We start from the raw sequence: 22,166 nt of genomic DNA, 5'->3' as shown, positions 1-22,166 counted from the left end.
TAGCTTTGTAGTTTTTTTCTTTAAAACATTGTTAATTGCTATAATATTTCTTCAAATGATTTTTTTTATTATAAATTTTTTCAAAATTATCTTTATCGATTTTATTATTTTTAATATTGAGCTGGTTGAAAATTACAACTGTAGATTTCCTCATGAAACACTATAGATTGCTAAATTGTTTCCTTGCATGATTTGTTTTTTCCTTTTGTTTTTTTGTGATATTTTTCAAAATTATCTTTGTTAGTTTTTTTTTTAATATTAAGTTGGTTGAGAATTATAATTTTATATTTCATCACAAAATACTATAGATTAATACAGTATTTTCCTAAATGATTTTAATATTGAGCTGATTGAGAATTTAGCTTTAACTTTCCCCACATGTTTTTTTTCCTATTTTTGTTTTTTGCTTTTATTTCCCCAAAATTGTCTTCTTTTTTTTGAGTTATTTTTTCAGAATTGTTTTTCTTGATTTTATTTTTTTAATATTGAGCCGGTTGAGAATTTAGCTATAATTTTTTTCTTTAAAACACTGTGGATTGCTACAGTGTTTTGCCACATGGTTTTTTTTTTGTTATGAATTTTTTTCTAGAATTGTCTTTGTCGATTTTATTTTTTTCATATTAAGTTGGTTGAGAATTTAGCTTCATAGTTTTTTTTAAACACTGTGGATTGTTACAATGTTCCACCACATATTTTTTCTTTTATGATTTTTTTAAATTATCTTTATTGATTTTATTATTTTTAATATTGAGCTGGTTGAGAATTATAACTTTATATTTCTTCATGAAACACTATAGATTGCTATAGTGTTTCTCTACTTGATTTTTTTTCTTTTGTTTTTTTAATAATTTTTTTAAAATTATCTTTGTCGATTTTATTTTTTTAATATTAAATTAATTAAAAATTTAGCTTTATATTTTTTTAAAATATTATAAATTATAATAATTTTTTTTCATATAATTTTTTTCTACAAACCCACAACAATATATAAACATGCCACAAACCTGCGAAATCACGCTGGTATGGCATGTAGCATCTAACTAATTCGGTGTTGGGACGTATCCTAATCTACCGCGAGTATACAGAGACGTTATCCACTCCACCCTTCTGGGTCAACGTTCTCCCCCATCCGGCATAGTTGGATAGCAAATTATTAATTTAAGTCATTTATGTTGAGATTAGGAATTTGTAAAAAAATCCACACTAACTATTTACTTTTCAATTTATTAACCCATCACATATTAGATATATTTTTTAAAAATATTTTTTATCTAATGATAAAATTTTCAATAGCTCACCTCTATTTTGGTACAAAATTTGGCCAATACTGCGACTATAAAATGTGAGCAATTACTCTGTTTTTATCTTGCTAAAAGAACAATAAAACCATAGTTATTAAACCCGGTCCGAGGGTTGACTCAGCCAAGGAGCCGGGTCCCTGGTTTTATGGGTAACTCGGGTTAACTTGGATCAACCCGGAAAAATTAAAATTAAAATTAAAGTTTTAATATTTTATATGAAAAAGTCCATGTAAATATAGGTTATAAATATTGTAAACAATGAAATTTAAAAGAATATATTTTTAAAAAATTTATCCCGTATTAAAAAGATATTATATTAAGCTTTTAAGTTAAAGTATTTAAATCAAAAAAATTTTGTATCCCACATCGAAAAAACATAACTTTTTTCTTGGAAATATAGAGTATATATACTAATAGGTTTTAAATCCCACATTGAAAAAACATAACTTCTTTCATGAGAACATAGAGTATATATATGAAATGGTTTCAAATCCCACATTGAGAAGATACTATGTTATCCTTTTAAGTTAAAGTATTTAAATCAAAAGGTTTTCTATCCTATATTGAAAAAACATGATTTTTTTCTTGGGAACATAGAGTATATATACTAATGAATTTCAAATCCCACATTGAAAAAACACAACTTTTTTCTTGGGAATATAGAGTATATATACTAATAGGTTTCAAATCCCAAATTTAAAAAACATAACTTCTTTCATGGAAACATAGAATATATATATGAAATGGTTTCAAATCCCACATTGAGAAGATACTATATTATCCTTTTAAGTTAAAGTATTTAAATCAAAAAGTTTTCTATCCTATATTGAAAAAACATGATTTTTTTTCTTGGGAACATAGAGTATATATACTAATGGATTTCAAATTCCACTTTGAAAAAACATAACTTTTTTCATAAGAACATATAGTATATATACGAAAGGACTTCAAATCCCACATTAAAAAGATATTAGTTATTCTTTTAAGTTGAAGTATTTAAACCAAAAGGTTTTTTTATCCCACATTAAAAAAATATGATTTTTTTAAGGGAACATAGAGTATATATACTAATAAGTTTCAAATCCCACATTGAAAAAACATAATTATTTTCATGGAAATATAAAGTATATATACGAAAGGGCTTCAAATCTCACATTGAAAAGATACTATGTTATCATTTTAAGTTGAAGTATTTAAACCAAAAGATTTTTTATCCCACATTGAAAAAACATAATTTTTTTTCTTGGAAACATAGAGTATATATACTAAAGGGCTTCAAATCTCACATTGAAAAGATACTATGTTATCCTTTTAAGTTGAAGTATTTAAGCCAAAATGTTTTTTATCCGACATTAAAAACACATGACTTTTTTCTTGGGAACATGAGTATATATAGTTATATACTAATGGGTTTCAAATCCCACATTTGAAAAAAAAACCGGGTCTCGTCCAAGTTTGCTCGGGTCGACCCGCCGGGTTGCCCGGGTTTGACCGAGCTGTTGCCCTAGCGGTCTTTTAGTAAACCTGAACCGGTCCAGCCACCAGGTTGACCCGTCGGGCCGGGCCAGGTTTAATAACACTAAATGGAATTCTCTGTTATATGTTGCGTTTTAAACAGTGGCAACAACGAAGATGTCCGTTAAGATCGAGATAACGGTTGATTTTTAAAGTATTTTTTATTTAAAAATATATCAAAATAATATATATTTTTTAAAAATTTATTTTTAACATTAGCGCATCAAAACGAATCAAAATTATAAAAAAATTAAAACAAAAAAATTAAAAAATTAAAAAAATAGTTTTTGAATGCAAAAGTAAACACACTCATCTTATTAATTTCATTTTGGAGTTCAGAACGCATCAAAATTATATATATCATTTGTGGCTTGATTTTATTCAAGTTGTGGAAAAGAAAATAACATAGCATGACAAGGTAGCAAACCTCTGAATATCTATTATAACACATATAATAGTTATATATCCGCATAGTTAAGCTACGACATTCGAATTTTTTTTTTAATTTTGCTTTTTTTATTGATATTTTTAATATTTATTTTTTTAAAAAAAATTTAAATTCATGTTCCAATTGATATCACTCATTTGTTATTTTTTTATTTGCTTATTTATCTTTTTTGGATAAAGATTTTTTCAAATTATTTTGTGTATATTTAATTTTTAAAGATATTTTTCTGATTCATCTATATTTTTTTATTTTTTATATTGATGATTTTTTTAAAAAAATTATTTTCAGATAATATTTCTAATATATGCAGCATTGCATAATATTTTTTTTCTTTGCTTTTATTTATTTAATTTAATGTGTGTAATTATTTATATTTATCTTTTGATTGAATAAAAAAGATATTTTAATAAACAAGATTTAATAAATATAACTACGTAAATATCCCTTCTTGCAAGATTAAATATCTTGAATTATATCTATTTTTTGATTTTTTTAATTTTATTTTTACTTACTATTAATGACTTGTTTTTATTAATATATATAATTTTTGATTTATTTAATTACATTCATGTACAGTGGTAGAGCCACGTAAGGTCAAAATGGATAATTGCCCCTTTAATTTTTTTTGAATATTTTTATATGAGAATATTAATATAATAGTATGGTGAGGGCTTGAGGGGTTTACACACGCAGAGATGCAAAGGAAATATTGTTGAATTTTATTTTAATATAATAAATAATATATATAATATATGTCTTATGTTTACGTTTCCAGCACTCACTCCAGCTCATTTCTCATTTCCCCAAACGTTTTTCTTTTCTTTCTTTTTCTTCCACTCACTATTCGAGAGCTTTTCTATTTTTTTTGAGGTGCTGTTCCATACCTCTCTTTCTTGTATAAATTATTTTTCAAGTTCAATTAAGCAAGTAATTTTTTTAACTTTAGATAAATTTCCTTTATTTTTTCTATTTATTTTATTACCTAATTTTAATTTCATTATTTTATAATTAGTTATTGAAAATATTAAGGTTATAATAATGTAGGGGTTTTGATATGTATAATGTTTTGAATCAATTAAAGGTAAATGGTAGACACCAATTTTGAACAATAGACATTAATTTGATTATTTTGAATTAATTAAAGGTTATATAATTTTCTATTGTAATGGTTACAGTATAGAATTAAACTTTTTCACGAGATGAACAAGCAAACATTCTTATTGTTATTAGTGAGTAAATATTGATATTTGTAGAATTAAAATTGTTTTAGCTTGAGATTGGTTCTTTTTATGATGTTAATTACCTTGAGCTTTTCTATAAAATAATCAGGATAAATGATTAAATAATTCATATTTTATTATTATTATTTTTTTGTTTTCGTCAGACAATTTGTGTTTTGTTAGAGCTTGGAGAAGAATTAACACGTGTATACAAGCCTGCATGTTAGTTTTTTCTTAAAAAAAAGAAAAAAACTATTTTTTTGTAAATTTTTTCATTTTAAAAGTATTTTAAAATTAATTTTGCTTTATATGAATTAATATATTTGTTTCAAATTGATTTTTCACATATATATCTATATAATATAGTATTTTTTAATAATTTGTCTCGTTTAAAATTTTTTGACTCCGCCATTTGCATGTATAAACTTTTTAATTTGCCCATAATTTTTTTTTACTATAAAAATACATAGAAAAAACATAACTAGTTTTCATTTATTGGAGGTTGAAATGCTTCAACGACTGCGTTGGACAAAAGCAGATAGCAGATCCTTCCACCCTCTAGTAAAGCTCTAAATTACATAGCCTAGGTGTTGGGATAACTATTAAGGGTTTCTTTTTCTTGACAACTATGCCATATTTATCAGATAGTTCCAGCACTCCTCCAACTGGCAGCTTCCACTCAAAGGAGTGCAACAATGAAGCCTGTAAATACATCAGCATCTTCTCTGCTAAACGGAGTCCTGCACAAACCCTCCTTCCCGATCCAAATGGGAGATACTGAAAATTGTTGCCCGAGTAATCAAATGTGCTAGTATCATCATTCAAAAACCTCTCTGGTCTAAATTCTAAGGGATGGTCCCACAGATTAGGATCTCTGTGAATAGCGTAAACATTAAAAAAAACTGTAGTACCCTTAGGAACGATATACCCTCCTAGTGTGCATGATTGCCCTGAAAAACGGGGCACTAAGAGAGGCAGTGCAGGATGCAAACGAAATGTCTCCTTCATCACAGCATCCAAATACCGTAACTTGGGCAAGTGGAATTCTTCTACGGTGTTGTTCGCTCCAACAACTTCCTGTAATTCTTGGTATACCTTCTGCCTTACCTCTTGATGTTGCATTAGTCGTGCCATTGTCCATTCGATCATGGTAGTAGTTGTGTCAGTACCGCCCACGAAAATGTCCTGTGCATAGAAAATAACATTATTTTTAACGCTAGGTAGATGCATGATTTTGATCAGCAGCAGACTTGTAAGACAGCAGCTACATCATTTTTTTGGGGAAAAGCACGCTTTGCTCGATCTGAACTTTCTAATCACCCTTTGTTAAGGTGGTCTTGGTCTTGGACATTACTGATGCTTGTAGGTCCATATGTTTCCAAGACATATTCACGAGTGACTCAATGTTCCCAAGAAATGACTTTAGTTTTATCTACCAGTATGATCTAGAAACATACATTGCATTGGCTTTAAAAGTATAAATAAGAAATGAATAATTAAAGTAGAAGAATTTAAAAAAAGAAGTAGAAGAAGAAGAAGAAGAAATTAAAGCAGTCATACCAATATCATGGCTTTGAGTTGGTCCATCGTAATTGATGTTGCAGCATCTTCATGCTTGTTAAGATCCAAGAGAATCTGCAGCAAGTCTTCTCTCACATCCATATGTGCCTTTTCTTCATTCAAATGTTGCTCAATTGCAGATTCAAGAAATTGATCGAGAGTGACTGCTAATCGCTTTGATTGTCTCTCTATACCTTGCAAGTCATACCTAGCCAGCATGGGGAAAAGGTCCGAAACATTAGGTTTTCCAAATAGCACCATCATCTCTGCTGCATGACACCGAAACTATGCAACGAAATTAGTCCATTTCTCTCCTTGGATTGTGCCACCCCCCAGCAAAATTCTCAGGACAGTATTTAGGCTTGTTACATATGCCAATTCACCAAAGTCAATAGGGTTGCCAATTTTATTATACACCTCTCTAATAGCCTTTTTAACCTCCTGTTTTCTCAGTGCATAAGAAGCATCAAGGCTAGCCTAGCATTTCGCGCACCAAAACCTTGCGCATCTTTCTCCATTGAGGACTGTAAGAGGACCAAGCGATATCATTTCCGCCGTATGAGAGCACCCGGGCGGAAATAGGTGGATCACGATCAGCAAATATGGTATCCTTGTCACGAGCAATTTCTTTGGCTAGTGGTGGTGAGCTAACCACCATGCACAATTTGTTTCCGAGCCTTAGCTTGTAGATAGGGCCATAGACCCCAGCTAGTTCAGTGAACTTCTTGTGGAGGTCATTACCAAGAAATGGAAGGTATCCAACTAATGGCAAGCCACGAGGACCTGGCGGAAACGGAGCAGCGACTGCCTTCTTTGGTTTGATATTGTTCCACAAGAACCAGAACATTGTTATTATGGTGACTGCCATGATGAGAAACAGTTTTTGTCTCTCGTTACTAGCATCCCACAACCGTGACCACAACCCAGTGACCGTGTTCAACATTATGGTATTTTTGGGTGCAAATTAAAATGTAACAGTGAGACCTTTAAGAATGTAGTGTATATAAAAAAATTAGCTCTCAACAATAGAAAAGTTGGAAATCAAAATCTGACAGTAAGTATATATACTGATCTTTTGCGGTTTTAGCTCCTGGTTTAGTGTTATAATCCGATTCACTTAAATTGAATTAAAAAAATTTAATAATATTATTTGTATTATAGATATTATTATTTGTATTATAGATATTTTTGCATCGATATTTTTGAGCCTCACATTGTCAAAGCAAAGCTATCAAATGCACATGGCCACATATTGCTTGATCTGATTTGATTTTTGGTCCTTCAAGTAGCTAATTCACAGCCACACACATATATATCCACCAGAAGATAAAGACAAGGCAACAATCAATGAATGAAGATGTCCAGAAAATGTCAATTCAATTAATAATTTTCTAGAACTCAAGGATTGACAATGAAGAATATGCGAATTCTGTATATAAGAAAGAAAGAAAAATCAAATATCACGACAAAGTGAGCCTCCCATTATCAAAAACGATATGTGTGCCTATCTATCTTTTCTACTTAAATATGATTATTTTTTATATTAAGAAAAGTCATGTTAGAAAGAATACAAAAGTGTTTTTATAAAAAATAGTTATAAACACTATTGATTAAGACGTCAGTGATAATAGATTCGAGTAAATCTTCTAAATTTAATATTTTCTCGTTAAATCTCTAAAGATATGCTCTAATACTTTTATTTTTTCAATGGGTGATACATAATAGCTCAATTGTGCTCTTTTTAGCAAGAAACAAGAGATAAGTTTAGCATAAAGATCATAGAGGCCAAAGATAGAGTTAGGCTCAAGGTTATGATAATATACCTGAGCAAATCCATGCAATATAGTAAAGGAAATTTTGCACATAGCATTACTATTTTGTGTTACAAGCTCAATTATCCTTCTAACATTTTGCATATGCTTTCTAGAATTTATAAGGCCATTATATTTATCCAAGTTAATCTTTGCTGAGACATAGTTTTTTGAGAGATGAGCGATAAATTCTATGATAAAAGTGGAGAATCTCCCACCTGGTGCCTGATGAGAATGGTGTTCAATTTTAGTAGTTATTGGTCTTGTCTAACATCTATATCTATTTTTATAGAAAATATATGAGCGAGATTATAAAGAAGATTGATGGTGGTAACCACACTTGTGGCTAAGACCTATTGATGAGTGCTCTTCATAGCATCAAGGAAACCATATGGCCAGTTTAAAATTCACATAAAAAGTCATTTTAGTTCAAAAATTTATTTTGTTGATTTTTCAATCCTTGAGTTAAGAGAGGAGAGATAATCTAACTGAAAAATAGTGAAGGAGAGAGAAAGTTATCAATTGACCACATTTCAACAACCAAAATGAATGATTTATATTTGTTATAATTTTTTTTATTTTTTATCAAATTAAGAACCCAAATAAAAAATATGTTTTTTTCCAATGGATTTTAAATTATTTTTTTGAACAAAAAAACAACTTTAATTGTTTTATAATTAAATTAAAAAGATTTGAAGAACTCCTCGTAACATGAGATTAAATAGTTTAATATGCATCTTTATCTCAACTTTTTAACTTAGTATTTGATTTAAATTAATATATTTGTTATCATTTATTAAAACATATAATTTTTAATTTATCTTATTTAACACACATATAAACTTTAGTTTGCAATTAAAAATTTTCTTAATGGTAAATACAATATTAACAACGCTTGCACTTTTATGTGTTAAGAAAAAGAATTGCTTCATCTCATAGCATAGCGCAGGTAATCAAACTAGTTATGGTGATATTATTAACAACTCAATCATAAATGTTGCTAATTTTTTCGGTTTTATGTATAAGAATATGCAAATTTAAGACTTCAAAATTTATACATCAATCCATTGAAGTTGAATTCGTATTATAGGTATTTTTGCATCGATATTTGTGAGCCTCATAACCTGTACAATAACTAATAAAATATACACTAAAAACCATAAATTGTTTTATTTATATCTATTATAAAATTATATAAATTTTATGTTATTTTAAAATATAAGGTCCTTGTAATAAAAAGGAATTGATTTTTATAACAAAATAATTTTTAAATTAAAGATAAAATAATCAACATTGCTAATTCAATTTATTTTTATATATATTATAAACAGTATAATTAAATTCATTATATAGTTTAATATTTTATTTTAAATATAAAAATTATAATACATTATCCATTATATTCTAAACAAGTTGTAAGGGATTTCATTACTAGAAACATATGAGTGTGGATCAATAATTCAGCGTGGTAAGCTCTGTTTAGATTAGATTAAATTAAGGGTTCAAATTTTTTTTTTTATAGTTTAATGTAGGTATTCGGATTAGCTTGCGTCTACTTCGACTAAACCTACGGGCCCTGAAGTTAACGACCATGTACGTCTCTAGTGGCCATCATATGAATAATTACAGGACTCGAACCTGAGATCACAAAGAAAATAAATTTTTAAATTTTAAATTTTTATCATTAAACCACCACTTAAATAGTTGAGGGTTCAAATCTGTTTACTACTTTATCTAATGGCTTTTTAAGGACCTTGCACTGGAGTTTATTGCCAGTGCAAGCAGGAGACAGCATGGTACACGGCAGCAGCCAAGGGGTGTCTGGAAAAAAAAAAAAAACTCACCTGCTCTGTTAAAAAATCTCTGCATTTTTTTTTAATAATTTTGTTATTGAAAAATTAATTACCACCCTGCAAATCATCAATTTAGTTCCAGCCCATGTAGCAAATGAATATCTCATTCAAAACCAGCTTTCCTTTTTTTTTAATTGAGACTCCATCAATTTTATCTCCATTGCTATATTATCTTCTATTTATTTGTTAAAATATAATCTAAAAAATAACTAATAAAATATACATTAATTATTCCATGAAGGCTTTCATGGGGCTACTAGGGAATCGTGTTCGAGACGATTAATATAGCTGATATCGCTTCATCTAATTAATAAAAGGAATTGTATAATGTATTCGGACTTCAAAATTTATGCATCAATCCATTGAAGTTGAAGTCCGTGGAGGGTATTATAGATATTTTTGCATCGATATTTTTGAGCCTCACATTGTCAAAGCAAAGCTATCAAATGCACATAGCCACACACATATATATGCACCAGAAGATAAAGACAAGGCAGCAATAAATGAATGAAGATGTCCAGAAAATATCAATTCAATTAATAATTTTCTAGAACTCAATGATTGACAATGAAGAATATGCGAATTCTGTATATATGAAAGAAAAAAAAAATCAAATATCATGACAAATACGCAACGATATTTTTTTAAAATGCATAGATTTTATGTTATTTTGAAATCCAGTAGAACCACTTCATTAGCCATTTGTTGCCCAAAGAGAATCAAGATTTTTCTCAGAAATTTGTTTCCTTTTGTCAATTTGCGGAGCTGGGGACAAAACAAGAATTCATAGCAGAACATGAGTCCTTTGTGGAATTTTCAGCTTCCCCCCTGCCCCCTGGCGCTTCGCTTTTGTTGTCATCGCTTGCATCAGAATGGTCACCCTCCTTCGAGAATAGCTCTCTGTGTGTGGCTATGTAAATTAGCTCTCTGTGTGTGGCTATGTAAATTATGTGGCTATGTACTTGAAGAAGACAAAGATTGACAATGAAGAATATGCAAATGCCGTATACAAGAAAGAAAAAATCAAATAGCACGACAAATACTCAACGATATTTTTTTAAAGTGTAACCTAAAGAATAACTAATAAAATACTCTTTAATTACTCTTTCAACATCACAAAATCTCTGATATGTACAAGGCTTTCATGGAGCTACCAGGAAATCGTGCTGGACACAATTAATATAGCTGATATATATCGCTTGATATAATTAAAAGGAATAATTGTATAATATATTCGGACTTCAAAAATATTTTCGCGTCAATCCATTTATGCACCAATATTTATGAGCCTCACAGTATCAAGACAAAGCTATCAAATTCACATAGCCACACATATCGCTTGATCTGATTTGATTTTTGGATGGTTTTTGGTCCTTCAAGTAGCTAATTCACATAGCCACACACACACGCATCTGAAGATAAAGACAAGGCAACACTAAATGAATGAAGATGTCCAGAAAATGTCAATTACATTTAATTTTCTAGAACTCAAAGATTGACAATGAAGAATATGCAAATTCTATATATAAGAAAGAAAAAAAATCAAATATCACGACAAAGTGAGCCTCACATTATCAAAAGCAATATGTGTGGCTATGTGATTTTTTCTACTTAAATATGATTTCCCATTTCCTTTTCACATTAAAAAGAGTCATGGAAAATATACAAGTGTTCTCATAAATCATTGATTAAGACGTCAATGAAAATGGATTCAAGTAAATCTTCTAGGTTTAATATTTTTTTGTCAAATCTCTAAAGATATGCTCTAGTACTTTTATTTTTTTATTGGGTGATAGAAAATAGCTCAATTGTGCTCTTTTTAGTTGGAAACAGGAGATAAGCTTAGCATAAAGATTATAGAGGCCAAATATGAAGTTAGGCTCAAAGTTATGATACCATACCTGAGCAAATCCATGCAATATAGTAGGGGAAATTTTGCATATAGGATCACTATTTTGTGTTACAAGCTCAATTATTCTTCTAACATTTTGCATATGCTTTCTAGAATTTATAAGGCCATTACATTTGTTCAAATTAGTCTTTGTGGAGACAGTTTTTTGAGAGATGAGTGAGTGAAATTTTATGATAAAAAGTGGAGAATCTCCCACATGTTACCTCATGAGAATGATGTTCATTATTAGTAATTATTGGTCTTGTCTAACATCTATATCTTTTTTTATAAGGAGTATATAAGCGAGATTTTAAAGAAGATTGATGGTGATAACCACACTTGTGGTTAAGACTTGTTGAAGAGTGCTCTTCATAGCATCAAGGAAACCACATGGCCAATTTAAAATTCACATAAAAAGTCATTTTAGTTAAAAATTTATTTTGTTGATTTTTCAGTTCTTGGGTTAAGAGAGGAGATAGAATCTAACTGAAAAATAGTGAAGAAGAGAAAAAGTTATCAATTGATCATATTTCAACAACCAAAATAAATGATTTATATTTGTTATCATTCTTTTTATTTTTTATGAAATTAAGAACCTAGGTAAAAAAAATGTCTTTTTCCAGTGAATTTTAAATTATTTTTTTTGAACAAAAAAAACAACTTTAATTGTTGTATAATTAAATTAAAAAGATTTGAAGAGCTACTCGTAACATGAGATCAAATAGTTTAATATACATCTTTATCTTAACTTCTTAACTTAGTATTTGATTTAAATCAACATATTTGTTATTATTTATTAAAACATATAATTTTTAATTTATCTTATTTAACACATATATAAACTTTAGTTTGCAATTAAAATTTTTTTTGATGGTAAATACAATATTAACAATGCTTGCACTTTTATGTGTTAAGAAAAAGAATTGCTTCATCTCATAGCATAGCGTAGGGGTGTATGCAAAAAAAAAAAAAAAAAAAAACCCTCACCTGCTCTGTTAAAAAATATCTGCATTTTTTTTAATAATTTTTGTTATTGAAAAATTAATTACCACCCTGCAAATCATCTATTTAGTTCCAGCCCATGTAGCAAATGAATTTCTCATTCAAAACCAGCTTTCCCTTTTTTTAGTTGAGACTCCATCAATTTTATCTCCATTGCTATATTATCTTCTACTTATATCTATTTATTTTTTAAAATATAATATAAAAACTAACTAATAAAATATACATTAATTATTCCACAAAGGCTTTCACGGGGCTACTAGGGAATCGTGTTGGAGACAAATTAATATAGCTGATATCCTTGATATAATATTGGGTGTGTTTGTTTTCATAAAATAGTTTTTTTGGAAATCAGTTTTTAAATTTTTCTTTGTTTGTTTGTCTTTTAAAAAATAACTCAATAGAAAACACTTTTCAGTTAACAAAAAATACTTTCCAGTTAAAATAAAAATTAGCTTGGTTTTCAGGAAAGTGTTTTTCTTATATTTTGGGCGGAAAACACTTTCTGGAAATTGTGAAAAATTTAGAAATATCATATTATTTGCTAATTATATTAAATTTAGTCCTCAAACTTTTGATTATTATATATATATATATTTGAATATTTGTTTTTCAATTTCATCCCTTAGAATTTAATTTTTATATTAACTTTGATCCTCATTTTTATTTTGTTTTTCCCTTATCATTTTTTCATTGAATTTTTTTATCTATCAAATTTGATCCTCATTCTTTTGATTGTGACTTATTTTATTTAAAATAATTTATGAAATATTAACTATTATTATTTTAATTTCTTCATCTTTCAATTTCTTTATTTTTTTAGATTTGATCTCTATTATTTTGATTATTATTTATTTTATTTAAGATAATTTATGAAATTAATTTTTTTTTAATTTCATTCTCATTCAACCTTTTAATTTATAAGATTTGTTCCTCATTATTTTAATAAACTCAAAAAAATAAATCATTAATAAGTTATTTTCCAGCATATTTTTCATGACATAAACAAACATTGGAAAATGTTTTCCAGCTTATTTTTCATTACATTACCAAATATCAAAAAATAATTTACTTTCTTGAAATTCACTTTTCATAAAAAAAATAATTTCCAACAAATAAACAAGGCCTAAAAAAAATTGTATAATGAGTTCAGACTTCAAAGTCCATGGAAGGTATAATAGATGGCACAAATTGTATAGTCGGGACTGTTATAAATACCTTCAATTATAAATATTAAAAATATTATCTTTTATGTTATAAATATTTTAAAGTATAGTCGGGACATGTACAAGGCTTTGACGGGGCTCGAGTTGGAGGCAATTAATGTAGCTGATATCGCTTGATTTAATTAAAGGAATCTGTATACCGTCTTTAGACTTCAAAATTTATACATCAATCCATTGAAGTTGAATTCCTTCGAGGGTATTATAGGTATTTTTGCATCGATAAAGATAAGGCAACATTAAATGAATGAACATGTCCAGAAAATGTCAATTACATAAATAATTTTCTAGAAGTCAAAGATTGACAATGAAGAATATGCAAATTTTGTATATAAGAAAGAAAAAATTCAAATATATCATGACAAATACTCAACGATATTTTTTAAAATGCATATATTTTATGTTATTTTAAATTCAAAAGCTGGAGAAACGAGTAGAGCTTTATCTCCTTTGGAAAATTGTGAAGATAATAATGATGGCGTGCACAACTTCTTGGAAACCAGATCTCTCAATTTGATTGAATCTTCCAAAAACATGCAACGAATTCTTGAAGATGACGGTTTTGTTGTTTTTTTCTCTCCTTTTACCACTGGCTACCTTTGCCATCTATTATTCTAATATATCCCCGGAGATAGAAATAGGAGAATTCTTCTTTTCTAAAGATTATATTTTTCTCTCTGTATCATTTGTATATACACATGCATATATATAGTTACAGATTATAACTGTCATGACAACTATCATGACAGTTATTATAACTGTTGCTGGCAGTTATAAAGTAGTTAGGATTAGTTACAATTATGTTACAGGTGGTTATAAGTAGAAGAGAATTAATTAACAACAATCTTAACGTAACCAATCCTTCTTTCTTCTTCAGCTCTGTAACTAGTCCTTCACGTAACCAATCCTTCTTCTTCTATCACTGGTTTATCATCCCCTCGCAAGTGAAAGGGTCTTGGAACGAGGCACAGCTGTGTTTTGAGAAACAATAACCTTGAGCTTGTAAGATGTTTAGTTAGGAGATCGGCAAACTGGTCTTCAGTTGGAATGAATTGTAATTCTATTTTCCCTTGTAGAACTTGATCACGAATAAAGTGTAGATCAATTTCTGTGTGTTTTGTTCGTGCGTGAAACACATAATGTTTGGCCATATGATAGGCACTGATGTTGTCATACTAGAGTATAGGCACAACAGGGGTAGGAACACATAGTTCGTGCATCAAGGCTTGAATCCAAATAATTTCTGCAATAGCCAGAACAAGTCCCCTATACTCCAATTTTGCACTACTGCGAGAGACTAATTTTTGCTTGGTAGAGGACCAAGAAATTAGATAACCCCCTAGATAAATGAGGTAACCACTGGCACTTCTTCGATCGTCAGGCTGAGCTCCCCAATCATCATCGGTGAACCCTTTAATTGTCAACTGATTTGAGGAACTTATGAGTAACCCATCATGCATAGTTCCACGTAGGTATCGAAGAATACATTTGACAGAGAGCCAATGTGCTGAAGTCGGTTGTTGCATAAACTGACATGCTTTATTAATAGTAAAGGCGATGTCAGGTCGAGTAATTGTAAGATATTGTAGAGCTCCCACTACACTACAATAACCAAAAGGATCTTCCATAGGCTCACCATCAAATTTAGATAAATTATGTCCAACAGCCCCAGGAGTTTTGACAGGCTTGGTGTCAAACATTTCTGTTCTGTGCAGTAAATCATAAATGTATTTTATTTGGCTGAGATGTATAGAATTGTCATGGTAAGAGACTTCAATACCAAGGAAGTAGGTCAGTTTTCCTAAATCTTGCAATGCAAATTCAGAATTCAGTTTAGTAATAAGTGAAGCTATCTGCATATATGAGCTGCCTGTGATGAGGATATCATCTACATAGATGAGAACGATCAAAGTTGTAGATTGACCACAGGAGATGAACATAGAGCTATCGGTTCTGGAGGTGCTGAACCCCCACTGTAAAAGAGCAGAGCTGAGTCGTTGGAACCAAGCTTGTGGAGCTTGTTTCAAGCCATATAAAGCTTTCCCCAATCAACAAACTTTGGTAGGAAACTTGGTGTCCATGTAGCCGGGAGGTTGAGACATGTAGACTTGTTCCTCAAGTTCACCATTCAGAAACGCATTGTGGACATCAAGTTGTCTTACTTCCCATTTAGAACTAAAAGCAATGGTGAGGATAATGTGTATAGTTGCAGCTTTGACTACTGGGCTGAATGTCTCAAAGCAATCAAGGTCAAGTGTTTGATGATACCCTTTTGCTACAAGTCAAGCTTTATACCTGTCAATGCTCCCGTTTGGCTTGTGCTTCGATTTGTATACCCATTTGCATCTTATAATGTTAACATTAGAAGGCTTAGCAATAAGGTCCCAAGTGTGATTGTGATGAAGGGCTGCAATCTCTTGATCCATTGCTCTAGTCCAATGTGGATCCTTTAGAGCTTGATTGAGTGTATATGGTTCTATGACAACAATTAGATTTAGAGTAACCTTATTTTTAGTGATGTCACTCATCAACCTTGTTATTATACGTGGAGCTAAACTGGAATTAGGGATCGAATTAGTAGGAGCAGATTCAGGAGAAGGAGGAGAAATTGGAAAAGTTATAGGTTCATTCAAGGAAATAGACTCAACAGTTGTGGGAATGGAATCAGTATGTATTGAGATGGGTGTATCTACTAGACAGTGAGACAAATCACTAGATGGGAATGGTATTGCAGGAGGTAAAATGGCAGAAGGAATGTTATCAGGTTGAGATGAAGGAGATTTAGTGGTGAAAGGGAATTGTGTTTCATCAAATACCACATGAGGTGTGATATAAACTTGTCCAATAAGATAATCAAGACACAAATATCCCTTGTTGCTGAGGGTATAACCAAGAAAGATGCACTGAACCGATCGATATTGTAGTTTATGGTTGTTGTAAGGGTGAATGAAGGGATGACATAGGCAGTCAAACACTCTTAGAGACTTGTAGTTGGACAGTTTCTGAAAAAGAGTTAGATAAGGTGAAGCATTGTTAAGTACCTTGCTAGGCATTCTATTGATGAGGAATGTGGCTGATTGGAAGGCATACTGCCAAAACTTCATAGGCAACGACGCATGAGCTAGCAAGGCCAATCCAGTCTCTACAATATATCTATGCTTCCTTTCTACTCTCCCATTCTGAGCTGAGTTATAAGGGCAGGAAAAACGATGCACAATACCAACCTGTTGAAGAAAGGTGAGGAAGGATTTGAACTCACCTCTATTGTCAAATTGCACATATTTTATATTGTCATCAAATTGATTCTCTACTTGGAGTTTGAATTGTTGGAACATTGGGAGAGCTTAATCCTTTGTATGTAATGGATAGAACCATGTGTATCGTGAGAAATCATCTAAGAACAAAATAAAGTACTTAGCACCAGATGTGGATTTTTCTGAGGCAGGCCCTCAGATATCCATATAAATCAATTCCAATGGTTTGGAAGCACGAGAGGAGGAGAGATAGGTTGGCAATCTGTGACTTTTGGCAAGCTGACAAGAAGAACATATAGTAGAACAATCAGTAGCTTTATTCTTTTCATAGGAAACATTACAGCTTTGTAATATTTGGGCTACAACATCAGTGGCAGCGTGGCCTAGTCTGTGATGCCATATGTCCATTTTTATTTTGAGTGGTTTTGGAGATTGGAGAATGAAAAACAGAAAAGTCTTTGATGCCAACGTATACCATCTTCTCATTGCTCAGTGCTGGGAACTTGTAAAGTCCATTCTCAAGTCTGCCTTGTGCTAGTATCTTCTTCATATGCAGATCCTTCACAAGGAAACTATTAGATTGAAATTCAATCAAGGCATTGTTATCTGAGCAGAACTTAGCAACACTAATCAAGTTTGCTGAGATGAATGGAATATGGAACACCTTTCTAAGTTGAAATGGTCGAGAGTTAGAGACTAGACGATGGGAACCAATGTTGGAAATGGATAAGTGCTTACCATTACCAACTGTGACCTTATTTGTCCCTGTGTATGGAGTAGAATTGATTAGATTCCCAGCATTCTGAGTCAGGTGATGGCTTGCTCCAAAGTCAAAGTACCAATTGCCATCTGCAAGATTATTAAAGGCAACCATAACATGTATATTGTTTTGACTTCTGATATTCATATTCACAGTGTTAATACCATTATTGGAAGAGTTTTGATATGAAATGTCAAATCTGTGATAACAAACGTGTACTGTATGCCTAAATTTTCCACATAACTGACATTGTGGCTTTTCTGAACTGATTGAATTATGTCTTCCACTCTGTGTATATCTGCCCCCGCGACCACGACCTCTTTAGTTGTGATTGCTGGCATTTGGAGTGAAGCTTGCGTAGCTGTGTCCTCTACTACCATTGTATCTCCTTCCACCACTTCTGTTATTAGAGGAAGAGGTATAATTGGCTGCCATTGCAGAGATTTGATCTACTGAGCTTTGTTGCTCAAGTCGATTTTCAAATGCTAGAAGCATATTATGAATTGCTTCAACTGAGATTTTATCATCTCTAATATTGATAGCTGTAACTACTGCATTGTAGTCAGAACCGAGTCCTCCAAGTAGATTCATGACTTGATCCTGTTCGGATACAGGTTCTCCAATGGCTGCTAGACTGTCTGCAGCTCCTTTCACCTTCATGATATAGTCTATCATAGGTAGAGATCCTTTCTTTGTGGATTGCAGTTCAAGCCTTAGTTGTATTATTCTGGCTCTTGAAGAAGAAGAGAAGGTCTTCTCCAATGCATTCCAAACAGACTGAGAAGTAGTGTGTCCAATGATTTGTGCCATGATAGCTGGTGTGAGGGATGAGTAAATCCAGCTGAGGATTGTGCGATCTTGTCTTCTCCAAGTAATGAACACTGGATTGATTACACATGCACTCAATTCTTTTTTTTGGAGTGGCAAAGGTGCTGTCTATGAAATCCTCAAAGCCATTAGCAAAAACAATATTATCAATTTGAGATTTCCACAAAACATAGTTGGTTCGATCAAGTTTTACTGGTAATGCATGGTTGAGCTATTGATAGGATGAAGTGAGTGCTATTATTGTGGTTTGCTCAGATTCAAGAGGATTGGAGACAGAGGAGGAGTGACTTGAAGCAGAAGTCATGGCTGAATCGAAGAGAGAAAGAAGTTTCTCTTTCAGAAATGCTATGATACCAAGATAGAAATAGGAGAATTCTTCTTTTCTAAAGATTATATTTTACTCTTTGTATCATTTGTATATACACATGCATATATATAGTTACAGATTGTAACTGTCATGACAACTGTCTATTATAATTGTTGCTGGCAGTTATAAAGTAGTTAGGATTAGTTATAATTCGGTTACAGGTGGTTATAAGTAGAAGAGAATTAATTAACAGCAATCCTAACGTAACCATATACACTGAATATTCTGCTAAACCAACAATGAGTAGAAATTGCATCCCGTGAAGGAAGTAGCCGTTATTTTGATGTTATCGTTTCATGATTAATCCACCCGTACACATGCCATTTATACATGGCTTCAGCTAATGGGAAATTTTGAAAATTAATCGATAGCATACTCATCTTAAAATTAAATAGGAAAGCAGATAATGCCCAGGTACACAGAGCATCAGCGTATTGATTATTGCAAGGACATCTTCTGCAATCTACGCGTAGAGAGCTGGATTGGATAATCTTGGTGTTGGAATTGCAACAAGAGGGTTCTTCAACTTCAAAACAATCCCAAACTTCTCCGTGAGATCCATTTTCTTACCTTCAGGTAATCTCCAATCAAAAGAATGCAGAAGTGTAGCAAGGAAATACAGAAACATCCTCTCAGCCATTGCTATCCCAGCACAAATTCTCCTTCCGGACCCAAACGGGAAATAATTGAAGTCACTTCCACTGTAGTCAAATTTACTGTTCAAGAACCTCTCCGGTTTAAATTCCATAGGATTTTCCCAGATTGAAGGGTCCCTGTGTACTGCCCATACATTGACAAAAACACGAGCACCCTTTGGAACAGAGAAGCCTCCAATAGTGCATGTTTCACTAGGGCAATGAGGGATTAGCAGTGGGAGAACTGGGTGCAACCTCAATGATTCTTTCATGATGGCATGTAAGTATGGCAATTTGTGTATGTGAGACTCCTCTACTATGTTGTCCTTGCCAACTACTCTGTCCAATTCATCTTGAGCTTTTCTCATTACTTCTGGCTTGTTCATAACTTCAGCAAAGGCAAACTCAATTGCGTTAGAGGATGTGTCTGAACCACCGACAACCATATCCTGTCATTGATTAACCAAATCTTTTAATCAATTTCTTGCGGCTCGACTACCGAAACTGATTCTATAATTCCCAAGTAAACCAGAATTTTGAAAAGGAACGAGAAAATAATCTTTTAATAATTAGCATGAAATTCGCATATGGATCGATCTTCCTTGCTACATGTATGCAAATACGAGTATATTCGTAGATGAAATTCGTTACCATATTGCCCTTTTTAAATGCTGCAATGCACATCACACACACACACACACACATATTGGTAGCCAATCCTTTTGCATTTAATTTTCTTTCATAAATACGTTGTTTTTAAAAAAAGTTCTTCCACAAAATTACAGAATTAATCAGATGAAATCGAAAGAAAAGAAAAGAAAAGAAAAGAAAGTTATTTAAATCTATACTCCATTAAATTATTTGTAGTTTCCGAAACAGCTCCATCAATTTGGTTCCACAATCACTTCAAATAAGAGCAATTCTAGACTTTATTATTTGATACCCAATTATTTAACACCACCGAACCAAACCCACCCTAATCAATAAAAAATTCTGGCTTATATATATATATATATATATATATATATATATATATATATATATATATGATAGATTGAATATTAAATTAAACTTATGGATGTGCTTAGTGAAACATGATTTCTTTTGAACAACAAGAACAATAAAAAATTTAAATTTTTAGATAAGATTTTAAAAATTTATTTATATTAGTTTTTAGTATCATTTCATTATCATCATGAAGAGAAAAACATACCATAAGCAAGGCTTTGATGTGGGTCATGGTTAATGGCGTCTTGACATCTCCTTCATCCTTCACTTTCAACAGAAACTGCAGAAAGTCTTTGCTACTCGCCCCTGCTCTATCCCCCAACGCATCAATGCTCAATTGTTTTTCAATCATCCTGTCAAAAATCTGATCAAACTTCGGGGCCAAACCACTCATCTTTTTTACTAGGCCTTGCAAATCGAATCTGGCCAAGGCAGGAAAAAAATCTGAAATGTTTGGCGCCCCCAATAACTCAGTCATGTCAGCCACAACCCGCCTAAATTCAGCACCTAGGCTACCCCTTTCTTCACCTTGGACCGTGCCACCCCATAACATGCTCGTTACAACATTCAATATTGCCAGAAAAGTTTGCTCTCCCACGTTGATGGGTGACCCGGGCTTACTATATATGTAAGCAATGATGTTTCGCACTTCGCGGCGGCGAAGCTCATAAACCGAGTCTAACGTTGAGTTGCTGAGCATTTTGAGGACACAAACTTTTCTTAGCATCCTCCACTCTGGCCCATATGGGCTCCAAGCTATATCTGACCCACCATAGGCTGCTATCCGGGCAACATCAGGCACGTCACGGTTAGCAAATGTTATGTCATGGTCTTTAAGAACTTCGCGAGCCAAATTAGGGGAGCTCACTATGATGCCAAGCTTGTGGCCAAGCTGCAGCTTCAAGATTGGTCCGTAAGTGCGCGCTAGCCCAGCAAAGTATGTGTGAAGATCTGGGTCAAGAGAAGCTAGATTGCCAATTAATGGGAGCCCTCTTGGACCAGGGGGTAGAGATGGACGTCCCTTCTTGGATTCGGCACGTCTCCGTGCATACCAAATAATAGCACAGAGAGCCAAGAGAGTGGCTATTGTGCTTGTAGAAGCATCTATATTAAAATTTTCAAGAAAATTTGTAAGGGGGGTCATGGTGTTTGATAACAACAGCGGAGTGAATTTCAGAGAAAAGGAGGAGGTGGTCTTAAAGGACACGGAAATCGGCACTTTATGGACATTTCACAAGTGGAAGACAAAGGGGGATTTTGAAAAGGGGGCCTTAACGAGGCAAGAATCTTGCTCTTTTGTCTTTATTTATTCAGCTTTGCAGCTGTATAGTTTAAGTTATTTTTTAAAGTATTTTTTATTTAAAAAATTATATTAAAATAATTTTTTTAAAAAATTTATTTTTAATATTAATATATTAAAATAATATGAAAATATTAAAAAAATATTAATTTAACATAATAAAAATAATAAAATAAAAATTCATTTTTAA

At 31.7% G+C, this 22,166-nt stretch overlaps 1 protein-coding gene and 1 pseudogene across 1 annotated transcript; both read right to left on the bottom strand.

The window, feature by feature from the left end:
- Positions 1-4,951: 4,951 nt before the first annotated feature.
- Positions 4,952-6,987, bottom strand: LOC133679628 (flavonoid 3'-monooxygenase-like; annotated as a pseudogene).
- A 12,286-nt stretch (positions 6,988-19,273) lies between these two features.
- On the bottom strand, positions 19,274-21,948 carry LOC133676569 (flavonoid 3'-monooxygenase CYP75B137-like). Its single transcript, XM_062098259.1, has 2 exons — positions 20,882-21,948; positions 19,274-20,117 (listed from the first exon to the last, which is right to left on the bottom strand). The coding sequence occupies exons 1-2, from the start codon at positions 21,818-21,820 to the stop codon at positions 19,497-19,499; spliced, it is 1,560 nt and encodes a 519-aa protein (XP_061954243.1). The 5' UTR covers positions 21,821-21,948; the 3' UTR covers positions 19,274-19,496.
- Between the last annotated feature and the right edge of the window lie 218 nt (positions 21,949-22,166).

Source organism: Populus nigra, chromosome 1 (assembly GCF_951802175.1).
Source record: "Populus nigra chromosome 1, ddPopNigr1.1, whole genome shotgun sequence".
NCBI lineage: Eukaryota > Viridiplantae > Streptophyta > Magnoliopsida > Malpighiales > Salicaceae > Populus > Populus nigra.
The sequence above is the reverse complement of the archived record's forward strand: the minus strand, read 5'-3'. Positions and strand labels throughout refer to the sequence as shown.

Coding starts and splice junctions, on each gene's coding strand:
- LOC133676569 (XM_062098259.1), bottom strand. CDS start 21,820: ATGACCCCCCTTACAAATTTTCTTGAAAATTTTAATATAGATGCTTCT. Junction 20,118..20,881: donor ACATCAAAGCCTTGCTTATG/GTATGTTTTTCT, acceptor AATCAATGACAG/GATATGGTTGTCGGTGGTTC.